Genomic DNA, 23451 nt, shown 5'->3' on the forward strand with positions numbered 1-23451 from the left:
AGAGTATGCATTCAAAAGCAAATTGGGTATGTGGAAGCTTTACCTAAGTTCAAAAATTAAAATTTTCCTTTAATTCCTCCGGTTTGTATTTAATGTGTGTTTTTGCCAAATTACAGGTCTAATTTTAAAAAATTATAACTAATTCTACAAAAATCGTATGGAGGTGATCCAAATTTCTATTTGAAGCTCTTTCAATTTTCTTTAAGGAAAAAAATATGAAACTAGGCTTATCCTAGACCAAATCATACATTTTATTCATTAAATTTTACTGTTCATTTGGTAAATTTTGGAACTTATAGATTTCTTGCCTCAAATTTGAAAAATCATATCTCCTTGTGTACACATATAATTAAGGTGATCTATCTCTCGTTTTAAAGCTTGGGATGTGTACTATGTTTGCCAAATTTTGTGGCTTAATTCATTCATTTGGTAGGTCAAACTGGAGCCCGAAACTGACTGCTTTAGTACCTACGTTTTTCTCTTTATTTTTCTTTAATTCTTTTCATTACTTTGGCATGCATAACTTGGTCTTACTCTTTTTCATTCATTCTCATATTTTCCATTCATGTCATAGACATTCTAATCAATTACGTTGCAATGGTGAGGTGTCACTTGATTATGGCTTCTTATACTAATTCCATCCTTAAAATAAATCTAAATTTAATTAAAATGTAAGAGGATCAAAAGTCAAAATCCTCTCCATACATAGCTTGACAAGTGGCATCTTAGTCCCTTTTATTCATAATTACTCCACATGATGCATTAATGAGTCATCATTACTTTTGTCTTTTCTTTAGATATTTTCCCTTATTTACTTGGCTCTCATTTGTCATAATTTCTTCTTGGCTTTCTGGAGCTCTGAAAATTATTCTATCTACTCCAAAAATTCTTTTTACCTTTAGAGAAAACCTATGAATTTTCTCAAGCGATGACTCACCCTGTAGGCCCCGCTAAAAAAATATTCTTTAAAATACTCTTTTATCAGTATAATTGGCTCTATATTTTATTAAAGCCATTCCACTGGCCTTCTGGGAATGAGACTAATTTTATAAATTAGTATAACCTTTTGCTATTTAACCTCATTTTTGCATACATTTTTTAGATCTCTTGCCACCTCAAATAATTACCCCAAACAGTGTACTTTTTACTAGTCATAATCTTATAAATTCCATTTAAGTTGCCTTAAGGGTATTTCATCATTTCTCTTAACAAAAGAATCTTAGAATATTATTTTCTATTTTTTTAGATTGTTTTAAAATTTTCTATATACTTTTCATTTTTACCCTTATTGGCTGTAACTTTTTAAAATTACGATTTAGTCCTTACTCAGACTTAACCTCATAAAACAATCTCTTTGAGGCTTCTAACTTAACCTTTGGCCTGTATCTAGACTCTTTTCTCTTTCTGAGCTCTTGAGACTCTTCTGGAATCTCAGTATTACTTACATGTTTGCCCCGTAGAACTTTCTTTTTTTACAGTTTAGTCCCTAAAACTGCTTTGACTTCTTTTCTCATTTTTGGGACTTATGCTCCAAGGAGCTTAGTAATGTACCTATTTTGGGCTACTCCCAGGCTCCTAGGCCTAAAATTTAGAATGTGACACCGATAATTGCTATGCTAGACCAAGCTAAGTGAAAGAAAAGTTTATGGTCCAAAAATAGTGGATCAAACCTTGGAACATGTAAAGACAATTATATAGAGTTTATTAATAGCACAAAGCAAATAGAAAAGTTATGGAGATTTAAGAAGGAAGCCATTAGAATTTGCAGTTGGAGACCACCTATTTTTGAAAGTATCTCCAACTACATGTATAGGTCGAAACCTCAAGGCGAAAAAAATAATGCCTAAATACATTGGCCCCTTCCAAATTTTGTCTAGAGTTAGGTTGGTCGCTTATAGACTAGCCTTACATCCTAATCTTAGTCAATTATAAGATGTCTTTTGAGTTTCTCAATTTAAGAAGTATCATCCAGATCTTACACATGTTATGGAATTTGACAATATTGTACTACGAAATAAGTTATCCTTCGAAGTATGACCAGAACGACTCATGGATCAAAAAGCAAAGCAGCTAAGAAATAAGATGATTCCACTGGTAAAGGCAACCTGGAAGGATATGGCATAGGAAGAAGCAACATGGGAAAAGGAAGACGAGTTCAACAACAAGTATCTAGAACTATTTCAACAAGGTACATTTTTAAATTCTGAGGATGAACTTTATCTTAGGGGGGAGGAAATTTCACATCCTGTTGATTTTAAACCTGAATGAGGAATATAAAATAGATCATGGGTCAAGCAGGGTAGCTAATAGATAGACAGTACAACTTTTGAACTAAAATTAGACCGGGACCAGATTGTCATTTTTAAAATATTTGGTCAATATTGAGCAAAGTAGGAATAGAGGCTTGAAATTCTAGAAAATCCTTAGAAAATCATGAAATGTACAATAAAGGGTACATAACACATTTGAGGCATGAAAGATGAAAATAATTTATTCTAAAATTTTCTTTATTTTCTTGAAATTTTGGCTAATTAAAAAATTGGTCAAATTGAATTATTTAAAATATATAGGGGCCTCAATAATTCATAAAAAATTAGAAAGATTATTTGAAAGATTATTATGAATTTTTAAATTATTCCCAACCTCTGAAGGTATGAAGGTTAGCTTTAAATTATTTAAAACTGAAAATTATATCAGTAAAGGGCCGATTATGGAAAATTTTAATTGAAAGAGTTATAGGGTAAAATAAAATATTATAAAATTAGAGGAATCTCTCCTCATCAAAAGGAAGTTATTGACATAACCAAATGAATTTTTAAGACAGTGCATTTAACAGGATCTGAGAAAAATTCAACCAATATCGTGAAATTATACAGTGCAATAGCCGTAAGTTTGGTGGGGCCCAATTTTTGTCCATTCTTATGACCTATATGGTGCCATTTGAGGAGGGTGAGGACTTAGATGGAATAATACAATTTGTTAAAGGATAGAATTGGAAGATTGGAATTATGAATAAAATATATAGATTTTTACACATGGAAGTTTATGTGTCCCATAAGGTGGCATCCTCATTCAATTAGGTAGACACCTAAGAGGGAGCAATGGCGTGTTGGAAGGAAAGGAGAGGAGAGATGAAGCCATGTGTCTCTAGGTGAAAATCAAGAGTTAATTAAGTTAGCACATGGTAAGTTCAAGGCAAGCTCTATATATACAGCTTCCTCTCTTCACAAGTCACTCTTTTCGGCCAGCTAGGGAAGCTTGAGAGGTAGAAGGGTTTCGGCCAAAGGAAGAAGAGAAGGAGGAGATAAAGAACAAGTTGAACTCAGGTGATTTCAAGCCACTAATCAAGGTAAAAGCATGATTATCCCATCTAGTGTTTAATTTCCTATAGATTGATGGTTTTAAACTTATTTTTAGTGAAGTTTGATGATTGGAAATCCCAAGGGTTGGTGCTGTACAAATGAGTGCTTGATGGTTTATGATTGATATTAAATTGTTATATGAATTAAAGGATAGAAAATGATTCTTTGATTATAATTAAACCTTCTTGTTTGAAAGATATCAAGCTGTGCACACTTGGGACACTGTTCAACTAATGGAAAATGGTGTCTGAGGGTTTGATTTTTGTTATTTTGATGCTTCCAATGGATTTAGAAGGTGATTTTGTGTAGGGATATATGAATAACATGTGTTTGGAAGCATTAAAATTCAAAATAGAATTTTAGGAACCCTAGAGACCATTCGGCCAAACTAAATTAGAACAGAAGGAGTTAGATTTTGATAAACCTAAATTGAAGTATAGATTCTACATGAAAAATTATGTAGAAAAAATCTATAGGAATTATGTTAAGAATGATGATGCTAAAACCCTAAATTAAAGGTTAAAAGGGTACGGTTTTAGAAAGTATTGTGTATTGGAATGGTGTTATTGATTTGGAATGTATTTATTCTTGTTGTTTGATAGGCAATATTATTAACCAAGTGGAAGACCAAAATCAAGGAAGGAGGCTGTGTGAATCAAGGATATAAGAGGTAGCTTAGAACTTACAATTTAATGTTATCTTGCTTGGTTATTCCTTTGTAAAATTTCTTGATTATGTGTCATGTTGTGGTTGAACTTGTTTGATGATAATGTGTTGATTTGTTACATTGTATGCCTTGGCAAAATGCACTAATACATTGATGTTTGGAATGGTTTAATACCCTCTTTTATGGCATGAAAGTTAGTTGAATACTTTGTAAAATTACTTGTAACATGCCTTTTTTGATTGATATTATAATTATAATTCTTTACTACTGAGATTTCTATAAAATCTAATTCCTCCCTATGTCCAAATAACACCAATAGGGGCTGTAAGTTGTCTTGGAAAAGGCAAGGAGGTGGTCATATCTTAAGGAATACTTTGATAACACTTTGATGAACTTTATGTTATACTGTTGTAATAATTATCAAATAATGTATGGTTGACTAGTTGAGACTTGTTACCTATGAGAATATGCTTGATGTATGCTATGAATTACGGTTCAAATGTGCTTGAGCTGCTAAAGTTGAATTATGGCAAATTGAACATCTAAAGGATAAAAGTTGACATAAATTGAGCCAATATTTGACTACAACTAATTTTGAGCAAATGAAGGAATTTGGTCATGAAATTTGGTAGATCAATAGATCTCATTTTTAACTTTAAAATGAATGATAACTCATAAAAACTAAAGTTCTATACAAAAAGTCATGACTTTTTAAAGTTAGGCATAAATTTTGAAAAATTAAAAAATTGACCAAATAAACAATACACTTTAATGAGGGAATGGAGCACAGATAAGCTGATATCACAATCTAGTAGTTTTTTTCCCTTGAAGATCTCATTGAAAGCTTCAAGTAGGACTTAAAACTATATCATTTTGTTTTTTCTAGAATTAGTTATGATTTTTCAAAATTGATTAAATTTAGAGTTATAATGAATAGTAACCCTAGAAAAAAAAATTCAAAATTCAAAATTTTCTCACTTAAGGATTTATTTAATGGCTCCAATTGTTTCCACTTGACATAAAATTAGGTGGTAAATTAAGGTGTTACACAAGCCAAGAACTACTTTTGATATTCTAAGAATCTCCCTAATTAGGTTAAGAGCTTGAAAACCTAGAGAGAGTTGCCATTCCCATTCTAGAAAGATCCCATTTTAAGATTCCCTCAACTCTTATCCATCTCCTACCTCAAATCCACCATTTTTACTTCATTTATTCACCATTTTCCTTTTTTTGAAGTAGTTAAACATACAACCATCATTTCCATATCATTTTCTATCCCCATTTCATCACATATGGCTATCAAGAGTGTCATAACTAAATGGAGCAAGCTTAAAGCTATGTGTGGCTGATTTCCTAGCTCTTTAGTGATGGAGATTGAAGCTTCAGCTCAATAGACTACAAGAGGGAATTTTGTATTTCAATCATTGTAGTTACATGTATTAGGGTATCTAAATTTAGGATTCTACTTCATGTAAAGCTAACTTGGATGACTATTTAGTTTATCTTTGTGATTAAATGCTTGTAAATGTTTTACATGATGTTTTGCTGGTTTTAATGATATATATATTTGTGATTCTTGATTCTTATTAATTATCAATGTTTATTATCAATTAATCTAAGAGTTTTGAGTTCTTGGATGTGATTAGCATTCAAGTAGTAAGCATTGCATCATTCCATTTCATTTACACACTAAGTGTTTTTTAATAAAGATTTGAGAGATGTTAATTTATTTTGATCAAATTGATTTTCATTAATTACATCTTTGGATCTAAATGATTGTTGAGAGTTTGCTTAAGACTTAGTGAGTTTAACTCCCATATCTTTCAAAAGAGCAAGGACACCAAAGACACTCATCATACATCCCCTAAATCCAATCAATTTCATTCACTATTTTGAAAAGATGAAAAACATTTATTTCATGCAATTCAGGTTTTCATTTGTAAAAACTTAGAGATTCTAATAAGAAATCAACCATTTCCAAGGCAACCAATGTTTTATGCACTTAATTTGTCTAGGAACTAATAACAAGCTCCTTGAAAAAAATGATCCCGTGTTGCTTCCTATACTACATTTATAGAGTGTGCAATTGATTTGCATTTGACCCTAAGGCAACTAAGCAGCATTCAAATCACAATCTCAACTGAGAGATAACTCTAAATGCTTTATATACATTTGGTTGATCCCGCTAGAATTAAAAGTTTTGGAGGAAACTTGTACACTCTAGTAATACTTGATGTTTATTTGAGATTTACTTGCACTTTATTCATTTCTTCCAAAGGCAAACTTTTAAAGCATTTGTTGTTTTTGCCTAAAAAGTCTAAAATAATTAAGGTATTTATATTGTATCTATAAAACTGATCATGGAGGAGAGTTAGAGGACAACGTATTTGCTTATTACTATGGTGAACATCGTATCAATTATAATTTCTCAACTCCATGAATTTATGAACAAAATGAATTTGTAGAAAGAAGGAAGAGTTCTCATTGATATAACAAGAGAAATGTTCAATGGAAAAAAGAGTATCATAAGTTTCCAGGTAGAAATCATGAGCATGGCTTGTTATATCTGTAACAAAACATGTATTTTACTTGAGAGTAACTTATTGCTCAAGTTCCTACTCAAGTAAAAGAATGTTTTTCATTCTAAGTGAAACCTATTTTTAGAGAGTACTCATCCGGTCCTTAATATAGGACCCACTTGTTGAGTTAGTTTTGATCTTAAATATAAGATTCATTTCTCATATTTATTAATTTTCTCTAAATTACCCTCATCGATACTACCTCAACCATAATCAAGTAGAAAAGGGAGAGAATGTATTAAGAAAGATAATTATGGTATTCTAAGAAAAACGTGCCATATTTTTTATAATTAACTAACTTATCTAATTTCTTTAATCTGATCAAATTAGTTAAATATATCTTATATTAAGAAGTAGAAGAGTAGCTTAATAGGATACATAATCGAGTACTACATAATCCTTCAAGTAAATGAACCCCTGAACTAATAACGTCCCCCCCACCCCCCAAATAATGTATTTAAAAATCTAAGAAAAAGAAAGGGTGGAATATTTTGACCTAGAGGGGGAAAGCTAGTGAGAGAAGTGGTGGGATTTTCATGGATTCCTTTTTATGTGAGCTAGAGGCTGACTGACGGCTATTCTCCGATGGGGGAGGAGGTGAATGGAAGGGATCACAACGCGAAGAAGGCTAGGGTGGAGGAGCGTGGCTCCTCGAGTCTGGTTTTTCTACCTCCGAGAGTAGAAGAATGGATAAAGGATGCTGGTGAGGAAAGAAAAGGGAAGAGCTCCCCAATGTCTTATCGTGGTTCCTTATTGCTCAAGAAGTGGCGGAAATACTGGTTTCTGCCTGATGCGAATGACGAGGAAGGAGAAAAGTCTGGTTTCAGAGTTGGCATGGATTTAGATAATGGAGTAGATCCTCAGTCAGGTATCTCTGTTGATCTTGGTGATCTGCTTTGTCCTATATTTACTCTATCTGAGCGAGAGACGGAAAGACTTTGCAAACCTTTTGCCAAGTCTTAGATTGTCAAACTTCTTGGTCAGTCAATTGGTTATGGTTTGTTGGAATCTAAGCCAAGATAAATCTGGTCGAAGAATGGGGATATCAGGTTGGGGGATTTGGAGAACGACTTCTTTGTCATAAAGGGCTTTGACAAGGGGGCCATGGGTTGTGTCAGATTGCTGTCAGAGTGTGATGAGATGGAGGCCCGCTTTTAATCCGATTACAGAAACCATAGATGGAATTGCTACTTGGGTCAGGTTTCTAGGGATTGATGTTAAACTCTTTGATGAGAAGGTCTTATACAACATTGCTTGCTCTATCGGAAAAGTTTTAAAGCTGGAAGTTCACATGGCAAGTAGAGAACATAACAAGTATTTGGCTAGATATTACTCATAATGTGTGCTAGGAAGTCAGGAATAGAAGAAAAGTGAGATTTTGGATCAATTGTTGGTTGAAAAAGGAAGGTAAACTTGCTAGTACATTTTTGGGTGCGGTAGAGGACTTGAATTTGGATCTAAGAGTTAATGAGGCTTACACTAGAGAAGGCCTGTGGAATTGGGACTGGTTGCAGTCAGTTTTACCTACTGAGATGATTCTAAAGATTCAAGCTATTCCCTCTCCTTGTATAGAAGATGGAAATGATAGGTTGGTGTGGCAAGGTGGAAGGAGTGGCAATTACCCTGCTGCTGAGATGTATACACTATGCAGGGGCTCGGCTTTGGAGGATCAGGATGGGATTTGGAAGATTGTGTGGAAGCTAACAGTGACTAGACGTATTCAAGTCTTTACGTGGCTTGCTATTCAAGATCGTCTGCTCATTGCTAAGAGACGATGTAGGATGCTGGGGGAGATACGAAGTGTGTCTGATGTGAGTTTACAGATCAGGATCTCAAGCATGTTCTTCGTTACTGTCCCAAAGCTAGGAGGATCTCGCATGAGCTGGAGAAAGTTGATCTAGCTACCAAATTCTTCACTGACCAGAGTAGGGATGGTTCCTCTTAAATTTGTCAAAAAAGGAACTTGGAGTGTGACTTTCCGTGTGTGCTGTTCGTGGCCTTGGCGTTGGCGGCTTTGGCATTGGCGGAACTGTGAGATTTTTGAAGAAGGATTTGTGCTACTAGAGAATCCTACTATAGTTGTGACGAATTATGTTTGGGAATGCCTGTCTTCTGCTAGGTTGATAATTATGGCACACGCAAAGAAAATAAAGGCATTAAGTGGCAATATCCTCCTTCTGGTTGGGTCAAACTTAATTTTGATGGTGCAACTGGGAATGAGACAAGTTTAGCAGGTTGTGGGAGCATCTTGAGATCGGATAATGGTAGCTGGATCACGACTTTTTCGAAAAACTGTGATGCTCTTTCTGCTAAATTATCGGGTGCTATTCTGGGATTTAAATTAGCGCAGGAACTAGGAATTAGTAAGCTTGTAGTGGAAGGTGACTCTGTAGTGATACAATATTCGATGGAAGCATGGAGGCGCGAGGGAATTTGCTGTAGGATTATAAACTCTTGGATGAGTGAAGCTGATACGAATATGCATATTTCTTTTGTACATACCTACAGAGAAGAAAATTTTATTGCTGATTTCTTAGCTAACACTGGTTTGTTGGGTAATTTTGGGTTGTATAGGTATCATACACCCCCTACAGGCATGGTGAATTTGCTATTTGGAGACGTTGTGGGAGCTGCTCTCTCAAGATTTAGCACAATTGATTGATAAGATGGGTTGGGCGTGATGCCCCGGTATTTACCCAAAACAAAAGTTTTTTTTCCCCCCCATATACTAAGTGATCAACCACTTTACCCGAAGACATACTTGAGCAAACCTCTACTCAGAGAGTTATTTGAGTAAGAGTTTTGTTTTCAATTTGTTACTCGAGCACCTACTCGAGTAATATCAACAAAATTTGCTTATCAGATTCTGATCCTGATTCGATTCATTGATTTTGAGGAAGATACTTCAAGGAAAATGTTCCTAACTTGCGATTATATGTTATCAACTACTAATGATCTACTTTGGAGTATGATTTGTACAAGATTATGCCACAACGAAAAAAATGATGTGGGTGATTAGCTTACGATTAGAAGCATTTAATGTTCTCAATTGAAACTCGTGACCTTCTAGTTAGCTATTAAAATATTTCAAGAATTGTTGAAGTTTTATTTTTAATAAATTACTTTATAAGGTAAAAAACATTTTTATTGTTTGTTAATGTTGTTGGTACTTTTGGGTTATTCTTGTATGTCTGTTTTATGTTTGATGAAAGTTTTTCACTAATTCCTAGTTTTTGAACTAAAACAGTCAAACATACAAAGTCATTTAACAACATTTCCAAATACCGAATTAATCTAGAAGGACTCATTTCATATTTTTCATATATTTTAAAGATATTTTTCTCATTTTTTTCTATGATTCATGAATGTATTTCTTGTGCTTGAGAGTTACACTATAAGTTAGGGGTGTTTACAGGACCAGGACGGGATAGGGTTTTAGTCTCGTGTCCCGTCCCGCCTCGATCCTGTCGGAACCGGGACGGGACGTCCTGTTTCTCCCCTTTTTTTAAAAAAAATACTACAATTTTTCATATGAATTTTTTATATTATAATGATTATCTTTTTATTGGATTTTTAAAGATAAAAATATTATAAAAAATATTACATAGAAAGCTCAATTATATAATGTCAAAAAGGTGTAAAAACAATACTGTAAAAAACATACAGTAAAAGAAACATTATATAATAGTTTTATGAATTATTTTATTGAGAAAGGAGATATTGTTGAAATAATACTACAACTTAAGAGCTAAAAATCACTATAAAAATAATAATTATTATTAATAAGTAAATTGAATAATCTAATAATTATTATTAATAAATAATTTTTTTAAAAAAAATACCTTGGGATGGGACGGGACGGGACGGGAAATTTTTTTTGTCGCGTCCCATCCTGAACTGACCAGAACCAGGACGGAATAAATTAAACACCCCTACTATAACTCAAAGAATAAGAATTATAAATATCAAATTGGAATATAACCATTCTAATTGAATACAAAAACTAACATGCCATAAACTATTTACAATTCATCAACTAATAATTTCGATGTAGCCATAGCCTAAGATCTGATAAGAGGAAAAGAAGCCAACATAAGAGTAAAGCCCAATCTTTTTCCAAAAGAAAACAAATCAAGGACCCCAAATTTCATAGAGAAAAAGAAATAAATACCTTCAAAATTATAAAAATCCCAAATCCTCGCTTCAAATTTCACAAAAGCTAAATTCCTTCCCACATACCAATTTGGAATTTCAAAATGTTATCAATTTACTTATATGCCCTTCTTTTCCTTTTCTCCTTCTCTCCTCTTCTTTCTTCCTTCCAGGTCCCTCGTCTTTGCTTCTTCCTTCTAGCTTCTTCATTGCTCCCCCTAAGGATTGAGAAAAGCTTCTCTGAAAATTACATAAATGAGAGATATCATTGCTAATATGACTAAAGGTCTTATCTTTTTCGTATTGGTGAATGTAACCGAAAAATCATGATGCTCCAGACAGGACACTATCGTTGGAGCCAAAAGCAAGAATCGGGCAGTAGTGGCGCGCATAAACTGACCCAGATGAAGAACAATTAAAGAAACCAACATTTTGGGTAGTCATATGGGGATAATGGCACTCTAAAAGAAGAATATTGGATGAATTGTAGAGAACGTGTCGTGGAAAGAGTCTGGCAAGACAAAATTTCGGATTTGAATCAAATGTGTGGAAGATGTGAGATTTATAGTCTATGCCGCCTTAGAAGGAATAGAGGAAAACTCAACCATTAATGCGGAGTCATTATTATAGGGATGGAATCGAAGAGTTTAATGATGAGGTACATGCTGTTTCTTATCATTCCCCTGTTTCAAAAGGAGCACCCATACCTGGGCTATCACCACCAGCAAATATCTGCCATACCAATACATTGTAACCAAATGATTCTTTGGTTTTTTTTTTGGTGGTTACTAACATGAGAAGTATGGTTTGTAATCAATGTAGAGTTGTTAATAACTATACTATTGGTGTTTCCAGTAACATGTTATATTCAATCTATTTGTGCAATGCATTGTGTTTTGTGCATAATGTGGAATAGTTTCATTTGCTTAATTCCTATGAGCTTCAAGTTTTTGGTGTTTTTTAATTTGACATTTTCTTAAAATTGTTTGTTTCATGGACTTGGAATTAATTACTAACTTTTTCTACTCTAGAGAATGTGATGTGCATGCGTTGATATGGTTTGGTTAAGCAAATGGGATCTAGATATAGCATTAGAATACACAAACGAATGAGTGACTGGTTAACTATAATAGAAATTGTAAAAAGTTTGAAGCTTTGAAGCTGCTTAAACAAGAAAACATGGAAAAAAACAAAAAAAAGTGACAACACTTGTCCAAGTAGTGAGTAGGGTAGTTACTGGTAGGATTTATGTGATAATAATATATGAATTAGACATTTACTATTGTATCAAACCTTTTGCTAATTATGTAGTATTTTATGACTACTTTTATTTGAAAGCCTCCTGTGTAATATTTATTGGTTAATAACAATAGGAACAACAGGAAATTCATAACAAAGCACACCAATTGCTATCACATAAATATATTGATAACTTTCTTAGGTGTGTTGACAACTCCTCCAAATAATTAACAATACTTTTATATGTATTAATAACAAGTAATCAATAAAATTCATTAAGACTTTGTCAGAAGCATTGACAATTCTTTTAAATAGATTAACAACATTTATATATATACATATATATATTAACAATAAGTAATCAAGAAATTCATTATCACTTTGTTAGACATGTTGACAACTCTCACAAATGTGTGTGTATATATTCGAGTAAAATCTCTTACAAATACATTAACATTTTTATATATATTGACAGAAAGTGATCAGGAAAATTCATTATGAGACAGACCATTAGACAAATTTAAACAAATCACATGCTACCAACTGGCTAGCACCATTGACAAGATAGATTGACAACAATTATATATATGGACAATAAGTAATCAGCAAATATTATTACAGGGCAAATCAATTGGAAAACTTAAGCGTAACTTTTTCATTGACAATACCTTTATATAAATGGATTATCCTCACTCGCTTTTTGTATTTTCTTTCTTTTTATCAATTTATTAAGGACAAGCTTGTTTTTTTACCAATATTTGAAAATGCCAAATCAATACTACTGCTGCAACATGACCTTTTACTTTTCACCAAAACTAGTATGATATTTTATATATTTAAGGAAAAATTAGAGATAAATCTCTTATTAAAAATTTATTTGGTAAACGAGACTTTGAATGATTGATTATACCAGGAAAAATTAATTACACATAAAAGAAGGTAGTTTGTATAAAAATTACTGAATATAAGAAATTCATTTGCATATAGAGAACATGACTAGTACATAAAATAATTTTATTTGCACAAAGAAAAATTGTGTTGCACATCACACAAAAAAAAGATAAATTACACACAAAACAAGTTAAGCTACACATAATAAAAGTTAAATTGCACAAAATTCTTAATTCCCATTTGCTAATTAAATTTCCAATGAGAGATTTATTCCCAATTTTTCCTATATTTAAAGGCATTTTCTTGTCCTTCTCCCAATTTCATATAAACACTTATACACGAGAAGATAATTCGATTTCTATTTAAGATTCGAGGAATGTAGTGTAGGTCAGACTAGCGACGCCATATTGTTTGAGCACAAATACGTTTATATTTCTATTAGTTGCAAAAAAAAAAAATGCGTGAAGACGGGGGAAAAAACAACATGCCTATGGAACCGTATTGCTTATTTCATGTTTTCCTATTAAATTATTATACCACAATATTTAGAGAAGTTACCACCACCACAAAGTAACAAGCTACCTGACTCTACTCTGGTCTTCATCAATACATTATCAGTCAACAAATTCTCAGCAGATGGACTGTAATCATACCGATCAAGATCGTAGTAATTTGATGATCTTACATTGGACAATTTGAGCACATTTTTGTCGAAGTTCTTGATGTACTCTTGAATGCCATGATGAGGATCAGAGGTTTCAAATGGCTTCTTTGCAAAGGAGAACTGGAATTTGGAACCACCTGGACTAAATTGACATTGTGCAGATGCCATGATATCAATACTTTGATTCGATCGTGAAACTCCATTATGATTGGTTATGGATTGCTCTGGAGAGCAGAACCCCTGTGAAGATAACCAAATTATTTTCTGAAAAATTTGGTTTTAGTATTTCCTCAATTCTTTTAGGCATTAAGGCTAATCAAAGGAGAAATAACGAAATCAATTGAATTCATCACTATGTTCCAAACTAGATCCCATTTCAGTAATTTTCTTCTGAGCAAATAAATAAATAATGAGAGGCATATACATACATATTTCCTAAGAGCATTTTATGATGGGTGACTAGAGCATGTCATGTTAGTTTCGCAAAGTATTTAAGATTATAACAAAATTAGTCGTAAGCCTGATAAGAAGAAGAGCCCCATAACCAAAACTAGAAATCAAAGCACTTAAACTAACCTCAGGCAAATGGTTTCCGCATGGCACAGGAGACCCAAATAAATTGAGTGGTGGGTCGTCTTGTGATGAAAAGTCAGAACCATCAAATGGGGATAATGATACACACTCATCAAAATATGCCAAGGCATCTTCTGCAAGCCGTTTTGACATTTTTCTTCTTTCAATGCTAGCCTGTTAGCATGTTTCGGTCAACTAATGACAAAACAGGTAAAAATAGAGAATATACATCTGCATAGTTTTTTTTTTAAACGGAAATGGATAATTTTCATTGCAAAATAAACTATACAGAGTCATGATTAAATTGAAAGTGGAAAACTTTTCAAAGAATGCCTAACAATAACCCGAATGTTCATCAAAATATTTTCAGCAGTGTAATTCTCACTGGAATAGAGACGGTGCATCCCTGCATAGTTAGTTGCTAAGCATTACATTTCTAATATCTATGGCAGCACATTTTACCCAAAACCCAAATGATCAGATGAATTAAATTTGAATTGTGTGCTCAAGATCTTCGCATCTAAGAACAAACAAATTAGGGAAAAACTGACATCCTTAGTGTTTGAGCAGTTGCTGCAGCAGCGTTTGATGGTTATCAATATACATACACATAAACAAGCTACTGGAAGCCACACCGTCCTTCAGAGCTGTGAATATTGCAGCTTCCAGTATTGGGCTTGTGCATCTAGTTATTTGGAGAAGTTTGTGTGATTAGTAACATTAGATTTCAAAATAACGGCGTACAGTCTATATGATGATTTTAACAGTAGCTGGCCGACACAAATATGTCTTCAAGATATTGGATAGTTTACGTAATATGGTCAATTTTGATGCACAGAAAGATACATGAAATATCTGTCGTGAGAAGCATTCATACACATGACATGACCAGCGTAGTAAGATGCACTAGACAACTAAAAAGGCTAATGAAATGTTACTTTTCTTGATGGACGAGACTTCTGCACATTTGGGGTCTTTGGATACGGAAGAACTTCCTTCAATATTCTATCCAGTTCTTGAGTCCGATGTTCCTCTACAGCCAGGTCAGCCTGGAGTTTTCTCGCCCGCTCCTGGGACTGTGTGTTTATTACAAGGTTGACTTCACAGAGTGCAATTTGAAGACAGATTATTCAAATCACAAAGTACACGGAACATGAAAAGGATTAACACACTCATCCAAGGACACAATCCTACAGTAATTTAGCGACTGCAGAAAAAGGCCATGGTGAGCACACAACTCACCAAAAAATTTTTTTTTCCCAACAAAAAAGTAGGGGGTAGATGATAGAGTCGTTTGTGCTGATCCCCTTAATATTTGCTTTATTTAAAGCAAACAAGCACATCCCCCACTACAAGATAACCGTATACTAAGTAATAGAACAAAAACGGAATAAAAATGTGACAAATTTTCCAGGTACCAGTGCAAAAATTGAAAATCACCTCCTCAAGCTTTTTGGAATACTCTCTTCTAATCTCCAACACCAACTCAACTGCGCCAGGGTTTACCAAGTCAGGAGGAATATCAGCCACATTCTTAATAGCCACAGCAGTAGCATTATTCCTTCGGATAGCCTAAACTTCCGGAAGAAAAGTTAGAGATTAGCCTTCTCCAGTCAGACAAGTAGAATTTCACAGTTGAATTGATCAATTCAGCACAATCAAGTAGTAAGTAAAGAATCAGAAACTTGGATGCACATATAAAACCACCTATTGGAAGAGAAGCTATGAAAGTCAAACAGCCACAGCATTATGAAATCACACTAGGTGGGGTCGACTATATAAATCAGACATCGATGTTGACAAAATCTTTTGATAGATTGTTAATAGAAAGATCTTACTCAATAACTCCATTAAGTGTTCTCTTCATCCTTCCTTTACTCCTTTTCAGAGGATTCCATACTGTTTGATCTACTATGAAATTTTACAAAATAATTAAAAGCACATTCCTAAAACATATGCAGGCATAATACATGAAAGTGAAACCGAGCTGCAGCTCTTAAGCTGAGAATTTTTGTCTTTTAATTTTGAAACACGATCTAAATGAAGAGACATTTTCCTCAAACAAGAAGAATTAATTAATTTACGCCCAAATCTACTTAACATCTGCTTTGACTCTCAATTTTCCTCCAAAAATCAAAAGAGAGACACTACCCACATGACCAACACTTAGCAAGGTAAATGGTAGTGTTTCTATCATAGACATTAAATTTGCTCGTAATTTGGTAACAAGGCCTGGCTTCAAATCAATGCCTGACCCAATGCTCTTGGCATAAATTGGGTGTAAAAGATCATGTTTGTGGTCTTTTTTCTTTTTTGAAAAATTTCAAAACTTCAGAAGTTTATATTCATGACCACTCATTTTGGTACATCTTTACAAATACATACACAGGAAATTAAAAAATGAGATTTCGTTGGCATTTCCTTATCTGGGATCCTAGGGAAGACGATTGAGCTTGCCCTTGTCAACAGCTTGATGCCCTAAATTCCCCCCCCCCCCAAAAAAAAAAAAATTAGTGCAACATTTCACTGTACGAAGTTCAATGCTGGTCATTGCTATGCATCAAAGGAGAAAACACGAAGAAATTGCAAGCATAAAGGGTGAAACCACAAAAAACTATGGGACATGTTAATCTCCAAAAAAAAACAAAAAAAAAAGCATTTACTATCAATTTTTTATTTTGATTTTTTGCTTGTATCTCCAAAAGAACATGTTTTCCGTCCTGCCTTCTTTCATGTAAAAGTGATAACCACACTCGTGAGGGGGTCTAGCAAGGGTATTGACTTCCCAATTACATATAATTTGTGAAATATATTAAAATATTTTTTACTTGATTACAATGGCCCCTGAAAGAGTTCTTGGTAAGCTTACTTTTGCTGCCAACACATACAAAAGGAGACCTACGAGGATATGTGAAGAGAATAAGTTGCCTTTTGTTGGTCAGTTGACTTGGAAGCTCCTACCAGTTTGGAGAAAGGAATAAAGGACTAGGCTGCTATAGGCTTGCTATTAGCTGTCATTTTAGGAAATATAAAGCTCTAGCTCAAGGTATCTATGGGGGAATATGGCTTGTATCCTGAAAGAACTAATGATTAAGTTTGCAGCTCCAATAAAGGTCTGGGGTAACAACACCCGTGTGATGAAGATTGCCGACACTCCTATACACCATGACGGTACTAAACAAGTGCAGATTGAACGACATTTCAGAAAGGAGAAGTTGGAAGCCAAAGTGATTGACTTATTATCATACATCCCTTCAAGAAGACAAATTGCAGATGTGATGACAAAGTCATTAACTCGAGAAGTTTGAGGAGTTCAGAAGCAATCTAGGAATAATCAACATCTATGAACCAGCTTGAGTGGGAGTGTTGAAAGAATGGACCATGCCACCACTGTTGAAGCCTAATTCTAGAAGTTTGAGCTAATTACCCTGATGTTAACCTAACAACGGACGTCAGTATTTTGTTATAATGATAGGAGTTGTTATTTTCCATGATTTTAGGAGGATTATATGAGATCTGATCAGATTCGACCTAGCCCTATTTCCCACATATATAATCATCATCATCATGAATAAAATGCACAGTTTTCTGCTATTCAAAGTTTTAAATTCAAAATTAACCAGATACCTTCGATTTGGAAAAGCCAAAGACAAAGTGAAAAGGTCACGAAACTTACACTCTCAAGGTCATTCTGAATCTCAAAAATAGCACGCCTCACTTCAGAACGAACTGTTTCATATATATCACTAGCTTCCAACATATCTGGCGATTCCGACTGCGGAAAAAAGACAATTTCATGAATTATACCAGAGGTTTTAGTTGTCATTAAGAAACACTTCCTATTGTAGAAGCAGTAAAGTTTCCTACCAGCAAAATACAAAAATTCATGCCAATAAACCATGACATCCAGTGACTATACCATTGGACTTTGAAGAACTCACCTTCATTTGTTCACAAACTGCTTTCATGGTTTTCTCTTCAGAACCACATACTGAACTGGTTGTTGAAAGTGAAGCTGCATCTTCACAGGTTTGTTTATGCAAATGAGACTGGGAGACAAGCACAAAAGGCATCAAGCAAAAGTCAACAAGTAAACTGCTTCATGTAAATATATGTAGCAAGATCAGGTTTAGTACTTAGAACATTGGGACCCTGTATGGTAAACCAAGGGAGGTGGTGGAAGTAAGGGACAAACGGAAGATTAATATTTTGTGCCTCCAAGAAACTAAATACGTTGCAGAGAAGACTTTCAAATTTACTAATGGTTTCAAACTTTGATACACAGGAAAAGTAGGCACAAGAAATGGAGCTAACATTATCGTTGATAATGAATGGAAAAAAAAATGTGGTGGAAGTCAAAAGGATAGAAGACAAAATTATTTCTTTAAGAATAATCATAGGGAAGGATACTATCAATGTGGTTAGTGCGTATGCACCTCAATTAGAACAGAAGACCATCTTAAGAAGAAATTTTGGACAGATATGGTGGGTTTGATTCAAAGCATACCACTTGAGGAAAAGATTTTTATTGGTGGTGATCTTAACAGACATGTTGGTAAATAAGTGGCACAATATATAGGGGCTCATGGGGGTATGTGTTTTGGAGTGTGTAATAATGAAGGGCAAACTATTATTGATTTCTCCCTAGCATACAACCTCAAGATTGTTAACACGTGCCTTAAGAAAAAGGAGGAGCATTTAATCACTTACAAGAGTGGAACCTCTAGGTCGCAGATTGATTTCTTTCTAGTAAGAAATCCTAATAGAAAACTCTGCACAAATTGTAAAGTGATTCCTGGAGATGGTGTGACAGCACAACATAGGGTACTGGTCCTTGATGTGCGTATTAAGTGTATAAAACAAAAGCACCAACAAGTGGCAACCCCAAGGGTCAAATGGTGGCAATTAAAGGGAGAGAAGCGAGAAACTTTTAAAAGGACTCTTTTAAAAGAAAGAGCTTGGAAGCTACAAGAAAATGCTAATCTTATGTGGACGAAAATGACTAAGAAGGTCCAAAAGGCAGCTAAAACCATTTTGGGTGAATCGAAAGGTCATGGTTGATGAGATAAGGAGACATGGTGGTGGAACGAGAATGTGTAAGAAAAAATAGAGCATAAGCAAGATTATGTTAAAGCGATACATTTGCGTAATAATGCTGAAAATTGGGAAATGTACCCTGTAACTAAAAGAGAGACTAGGAGAGTAGTGGGTAAAGCTCGTTCTAAAACTTTTGAGTTCTATAAGGATTTAGGAACCAAGGCTGGGGAATGCACGATTTACAAGATCGCAAAGAATAAAGAAAGAAAAAAAAGAGATTTGGATCAAATGAGATGCATAAAGGACGAAGAAGGTAAAATTGTGGTTACTGATGGTGATATTAAGAATCGATGGGAAGCCTATTTTTATAAGCTATTCAATGATAGGTGCGAAAGATTGACATATGAGCTTGAAGATTTGACAATTGGAGAAGAGGAACATAATTTAGCTTTTTATCAAAGAATTTGAGTTGGTGAGGTTATGGAAGCTCTTAAGAAAATAGAAAACAATAAAACAGTTGGACCTGATGGTATTCCTATTGAAGTTTGGAAATGTTTGGGTGAAGGTAATGTGCTGTGGCTTACTAAGTTATTCGATGAGATATTTTGCTTCAAGAAAATGTCAGATGATTGGTGAAAAGTACTTTAGTACCTATTTATAAGAATAAAAGAGATATCCAGAACTGTGCTAGCTATAGAGGAATTAAGCTCATGAGCCATACCATGAAATTGTGGAAAAAGGTGATAGAACATAGGTTGAGATTAGAGACTTGTATTTCTGACAACCAATTCAGGTTCATACCAGGAAGATCGACAATAGAAGCAATTTATTTACCGAAGGAGTTAATGAAAAAGTATCGAAACCATAGAAGAAACTTGCATATAATTTTTATTGATTTAGAAAAAACTTACGACCATGTGCCTAGAGAAGTGCTCTAGAGAAGAAATGTGTTCGTGTTGCTTATATTAAAATCATACAAGACATGTATAAGAAGGTCACAACTAGGGTTAGAACGTCAGGCGATAAGACAAAGGACTTTTCTATAAGGATTGGCCTACGTCAAGGATCATCTTTGAGCCCATATCTGTTTAACTTAGTTCTTGATGTTCTAACTGAGCATATCAAAGAAGAAATCCCTAAGTGCATGCTTTCTGTTGATGATATTATTGGCTGAGTCAAGAGAAGAGATTACTTCTAAACTTGAGATATGGAGAAGAACCTTAAAATCGAAAGGTTTCCGTTTGAGTAGAAGCAAGATAGAATATATGCATTGCATTTTTTATAAGAGACAAGTTAGAACAAGTTTGGAGGTCAAATTGGGAGATCAAGTCATTCCACTAGTGGAAAAGTTTAAATATTTGGAATCAATTATATAACAAGATGGTAACAATGATGGAGATGTTAATCATAGAATTCAAGCTGGGTAAAGATGGTAAAATTGATGGGGATGTTAATCATAGAATTCAAGCTGGGTGGTTTAAATAGAAAAAAGCGATAAGAGTTATCTGTGATAAAAAAGTACCAAATAAGATCAAAGGAAAGTTTTACCGCGCTGTTATAAGACCAGCAATGCTATATAGCAGTAAGTGTTGGGCTTTAAAGGGACAACATGAACAAAAAATGACAGTTGCCGATATGAGAATGTTGAGATAAATGTGTGGTCATACAAGAAAAGACAAGATCCGTAATGAACATGTACGAAGAAAAGTTGGAATAGCTGTTATTGATGAGAAAATGGTAGAAAACCAATTGAGATGGTTTGGTCATGTGCAAATAAAGCCTTGGGATGTGCCAATAAGAAGAGTTGATCAAATAGTACAAAGTTCTCTAAAAAGGAGTAGAGAAAGGCCGAAGACAACACTTAATGAAGTCACTAAGTGAGATTTTTCAATTAATAATATATTCAAAGATTTGGCTTTAGATAGAGCTCAATGGCGTCGTGAGATCCATATAGCTGACCCCACCTAGTGGAATAAGACTTTGTTGTTGTTGTAAATATATGTAGCAATTAAATAAAAAAGAAGAGTTAGGTACAACTTTTAGATGTTTTCTATGAGGAAGTTTTCTAATACAACAAGACAAATAAGGGATTTTTATCTAACATGACAACGTCTTTCAAAAACAAATTGTCCAAATGTTATATATGTTGATGGGAAAACTACTAAAGAATTGTTATCAAAGTTCGCTCCTTAGATCAGTTGGGTACATACCAAAATTGCAGCTGAATTATCAGAAATGGCAGGAGAGGAATGCTGACTAGACCAAGTCTGCAATTTTTTCATTTGATCGAGCACACCATTGTTGCTTCTGGACAAACCACCTTTGCCATTACTCCCCAATAACTTTAAATTGTTTCCATCTTTAGATTTTTTTATGCTACAATCTTGCTCAGCTTCGCTCTGTAAATAAAACAAATGCAATATGTTGAATCTTTCCCTTACGCATCTTTCCGTGCAAGCTAATAAGTAGGAAAAGCGAAAGCATCCTAAAGGCTTAGCCAAAGAAAGAGAAAAGGAGAAAACACATTCTGATCTTGACAGGGGTGAACTATCACTTTCGTCTCCACATAGGCTTTCTTCTAATTCCATCTATCAATCACTAAAATACTTACAACATTGCCTTACGCACGTATTTTCCCCTATATTTTAACACGGAGCCTAATTGTTTACCAAGCTAAGTGTTTACCTCTTGGCATCAAAATTTCAATCATCAAATTTGGCCCTAAATTTTGAATGAAGATAAGATGAAAGGACAAACGACATTTCACGCGTATTAATACCTCGAGACTAAATTGAAAGAAATGAATGATATGGAGGCCCAAATCGAAAGTTTGCCCACATATATGGCTCCAAAATAGAATTTTCCTTAAGGAAAAACCCAGACCTCAGAAGTCGAATAATGCCGCCTGGAAACAGGAACTTGCGAAGCCGAACGATTGCTCCGGCTAGTGTCCAGTCCGTATAAACTCCGTCCCGCTTCCTTCCTACCCATCATTGACCCCTTACAGCTAAATGCATTATCTCTCGTCACGGATCTTCCCCTCCTATCATATCCACCATCCGAATTACTAGACTTCGCACTAGCAGGATCCAAGGTAGTAGTTGCCGTTTCGTCCAGTTTAGCAGTTCCTTCCCTTTCCATAGATTTGATTTGACCATCTCGAGGTGATGTGCTGCTCCAAAACAAAGGATTATCCCTTTTGTTAATAAACTCAGTAGAAATGTCCAAGCTGGTCCTTGAGAAAGCACTCACACTCTTTGACCTTCGAATCGGAGCTTTCTTGCGCTCTTCTTCTCTGGATTCTCTCGCAGAAGATGCGACACCCGAAGGAGAAGTTAAATCCCTTCTCCTCGAAGAGGATTTGAAGGCAGCAACAGCCATGGCATAAACGGAAAGAAATTGAAAAGGAATAATTTCGAAGCCTATGGAAATTGAGAGAAAAATGAAGGATTAGATTGAGATTTGGAAAAAGAGATGAAGAGACAAAATTCTCCGAAATTGACCAATTGATAGAGCGGAGGCCTCCATCTTGAATGTTGACATTGAATGATTGAAGCCTCATTTTTTATTTTTATAAATATAAATTCTTATAAAGAAGCCTAAAACTATCATATTTTAATTAGATAGGAACAGCTTAAAAATGACAAGAAAAAAATAAAAAAAATTAAAAATTCAAAATTTGAAATTCAAAAACAAGTACTTGCTTAAAAAGGGGGAAAAAAACAAGAAGAAGAAGAAAAGTTTGAAAGTGTGGCCGCTCACCGATTCTTGGGCTTCAACACTAGTCATGGGAAGGAAACCAACCAAGTGGTTGCTAAAATCAAAAGTAACTACTGAGTTAAGAAGCTTTTTTAACATTTTAATAAAAAAGATATAAGTTAACTCTTTTCTTTTGTAACAAATATTTATTAGAATAAGTCTTGGGTGTAAAATGATAAGTTTTGAGTTGGAATTAACAATATGTTTTTTCTGCATATATAATATGTTAATTAATTAAAAATGACAACACTTCATTTAAAAATGACAAATCTTTATTATGAAATAATAAGTATCGAGTTGAAATTGACAACACTTTTTTTCACTATAATAATTATATTATTTATAATTTATAAAAAAATAAAAAAAATCTTTTTAGTTATACTAGTTATATTATTTATAATTTATAAAAATTATTTTAATTTATAATGAATTATATAGATATATAGATTAAAAATATTTATAAATTATACTTTTTTGGTTAATTATGCTTTTGCTTATAATTTATAAATACTTATATAACTCTTTGTA

The 23451-nt window shown here is 34.0% G+C and overlaps 1 protein-coding gene and 1 long non-coding RNA gene across 6 annotated transcripts; one reads left to right on the forward strand and one right to left on the reverse strand.

The window, feature by feature from the left end:
- The first annotated feature begins 7203 nt into the window (after positions 1 to 7203).
- LOC114732094 (uncharacterized) lies at positions 7204 to 9747 on the forward strand. The gene is made up of 2 exons (XR_003738961.1): positions 7204 to 8788; positions 8843 to 9747. It is a non-coding gene; the product is annotated as an uncharacterized LOC114732094 (long non-coding RNA).
- Positions 9748 to 13360: 3613 nt separating this feature from the next.
- On the reverse strand, positions 13361 to 22673 carry LOC114732164 (uncharacterized). Of its 5 annotated transcripts, none has more exons than XM_028919484.1 (9): positions 22048 to 22673; positions 21375 to 21563; positions 18069 to 18176; positions 17804 to 17902; positions 16513 to 16605; positions 15546 to 15699; positions 15066 to 15226; positions 14131 to 14301; positions 13361 to 13794 (listed from the first exon to the last, which is right to left on the reverse strand). In XM_028919484.1, the coding sequence occupies exons 1-9, from the start codon at positions 22543 to 22545 to the stop codon at positions 13414 to 13416; spliced, it is 1854 nt and encodes a 617-aa protein (XP_028775317.1). In that variant the 5' UTR covers positions 22546 to 22673; the 3' UTR covers positions 13361 to 13413. The 5 variants fall into 5 exon arrangements, with proteins under 5 accessions (XP_028775317.1, XP_028775388.1, XP_028775450.1 ...); XM_028919555.1 differs by having other exon boundaries at positions 16549 to 16605; positions 22048 to 22672; XM_028919617.1 differs by having other exon boundaries at positions 15066 to 15203; positions 15568 to 15699; positions 22048 to 22672.
- Positions 22674 to 23451: the final 778 nt, after the last annotated feature.

Source organism: Neltuma alba, unplaced genomic scaffold (genome assembly GCF_004799145.2).
Source record: "Neltuma alba isolate B1F8T4 unplaced genomic scaffold, ASM479914v2 tig00000401_pilon, whole genome shotgun sequence".
Classification (NCBI taxonomy): domain Eukaryota; kingdom Viridiplantae; phylum Streptophyta; class Magnoliopsida; order Fabales; family Fabaceae; genus Neltuma; species Neltuma alba.

Coding starts and splice junctions, on each gene's coding strand:
- LOC114732164 (XM_028919484.1), bottom strand. CDS start 22,545: ATGGCTGTTGCTGCCTTCAAATCCTCTTCGAGGAGAAGGGATTTAACT. Junction 21,564..22,047: donor GGCATTATTCGACTTCTGAG/GTCTGGGTTTTT, acceptor TTTTATTTACAG/AGCGAAGCTGAGCAAGATTG. Junction 15,227..15,545: donor GATTTTCAATTTTTGCACTG/GTACCTGGAAAA, acceptor CACTCTGTGAAG/TCAACCTTGTAATAAACACA.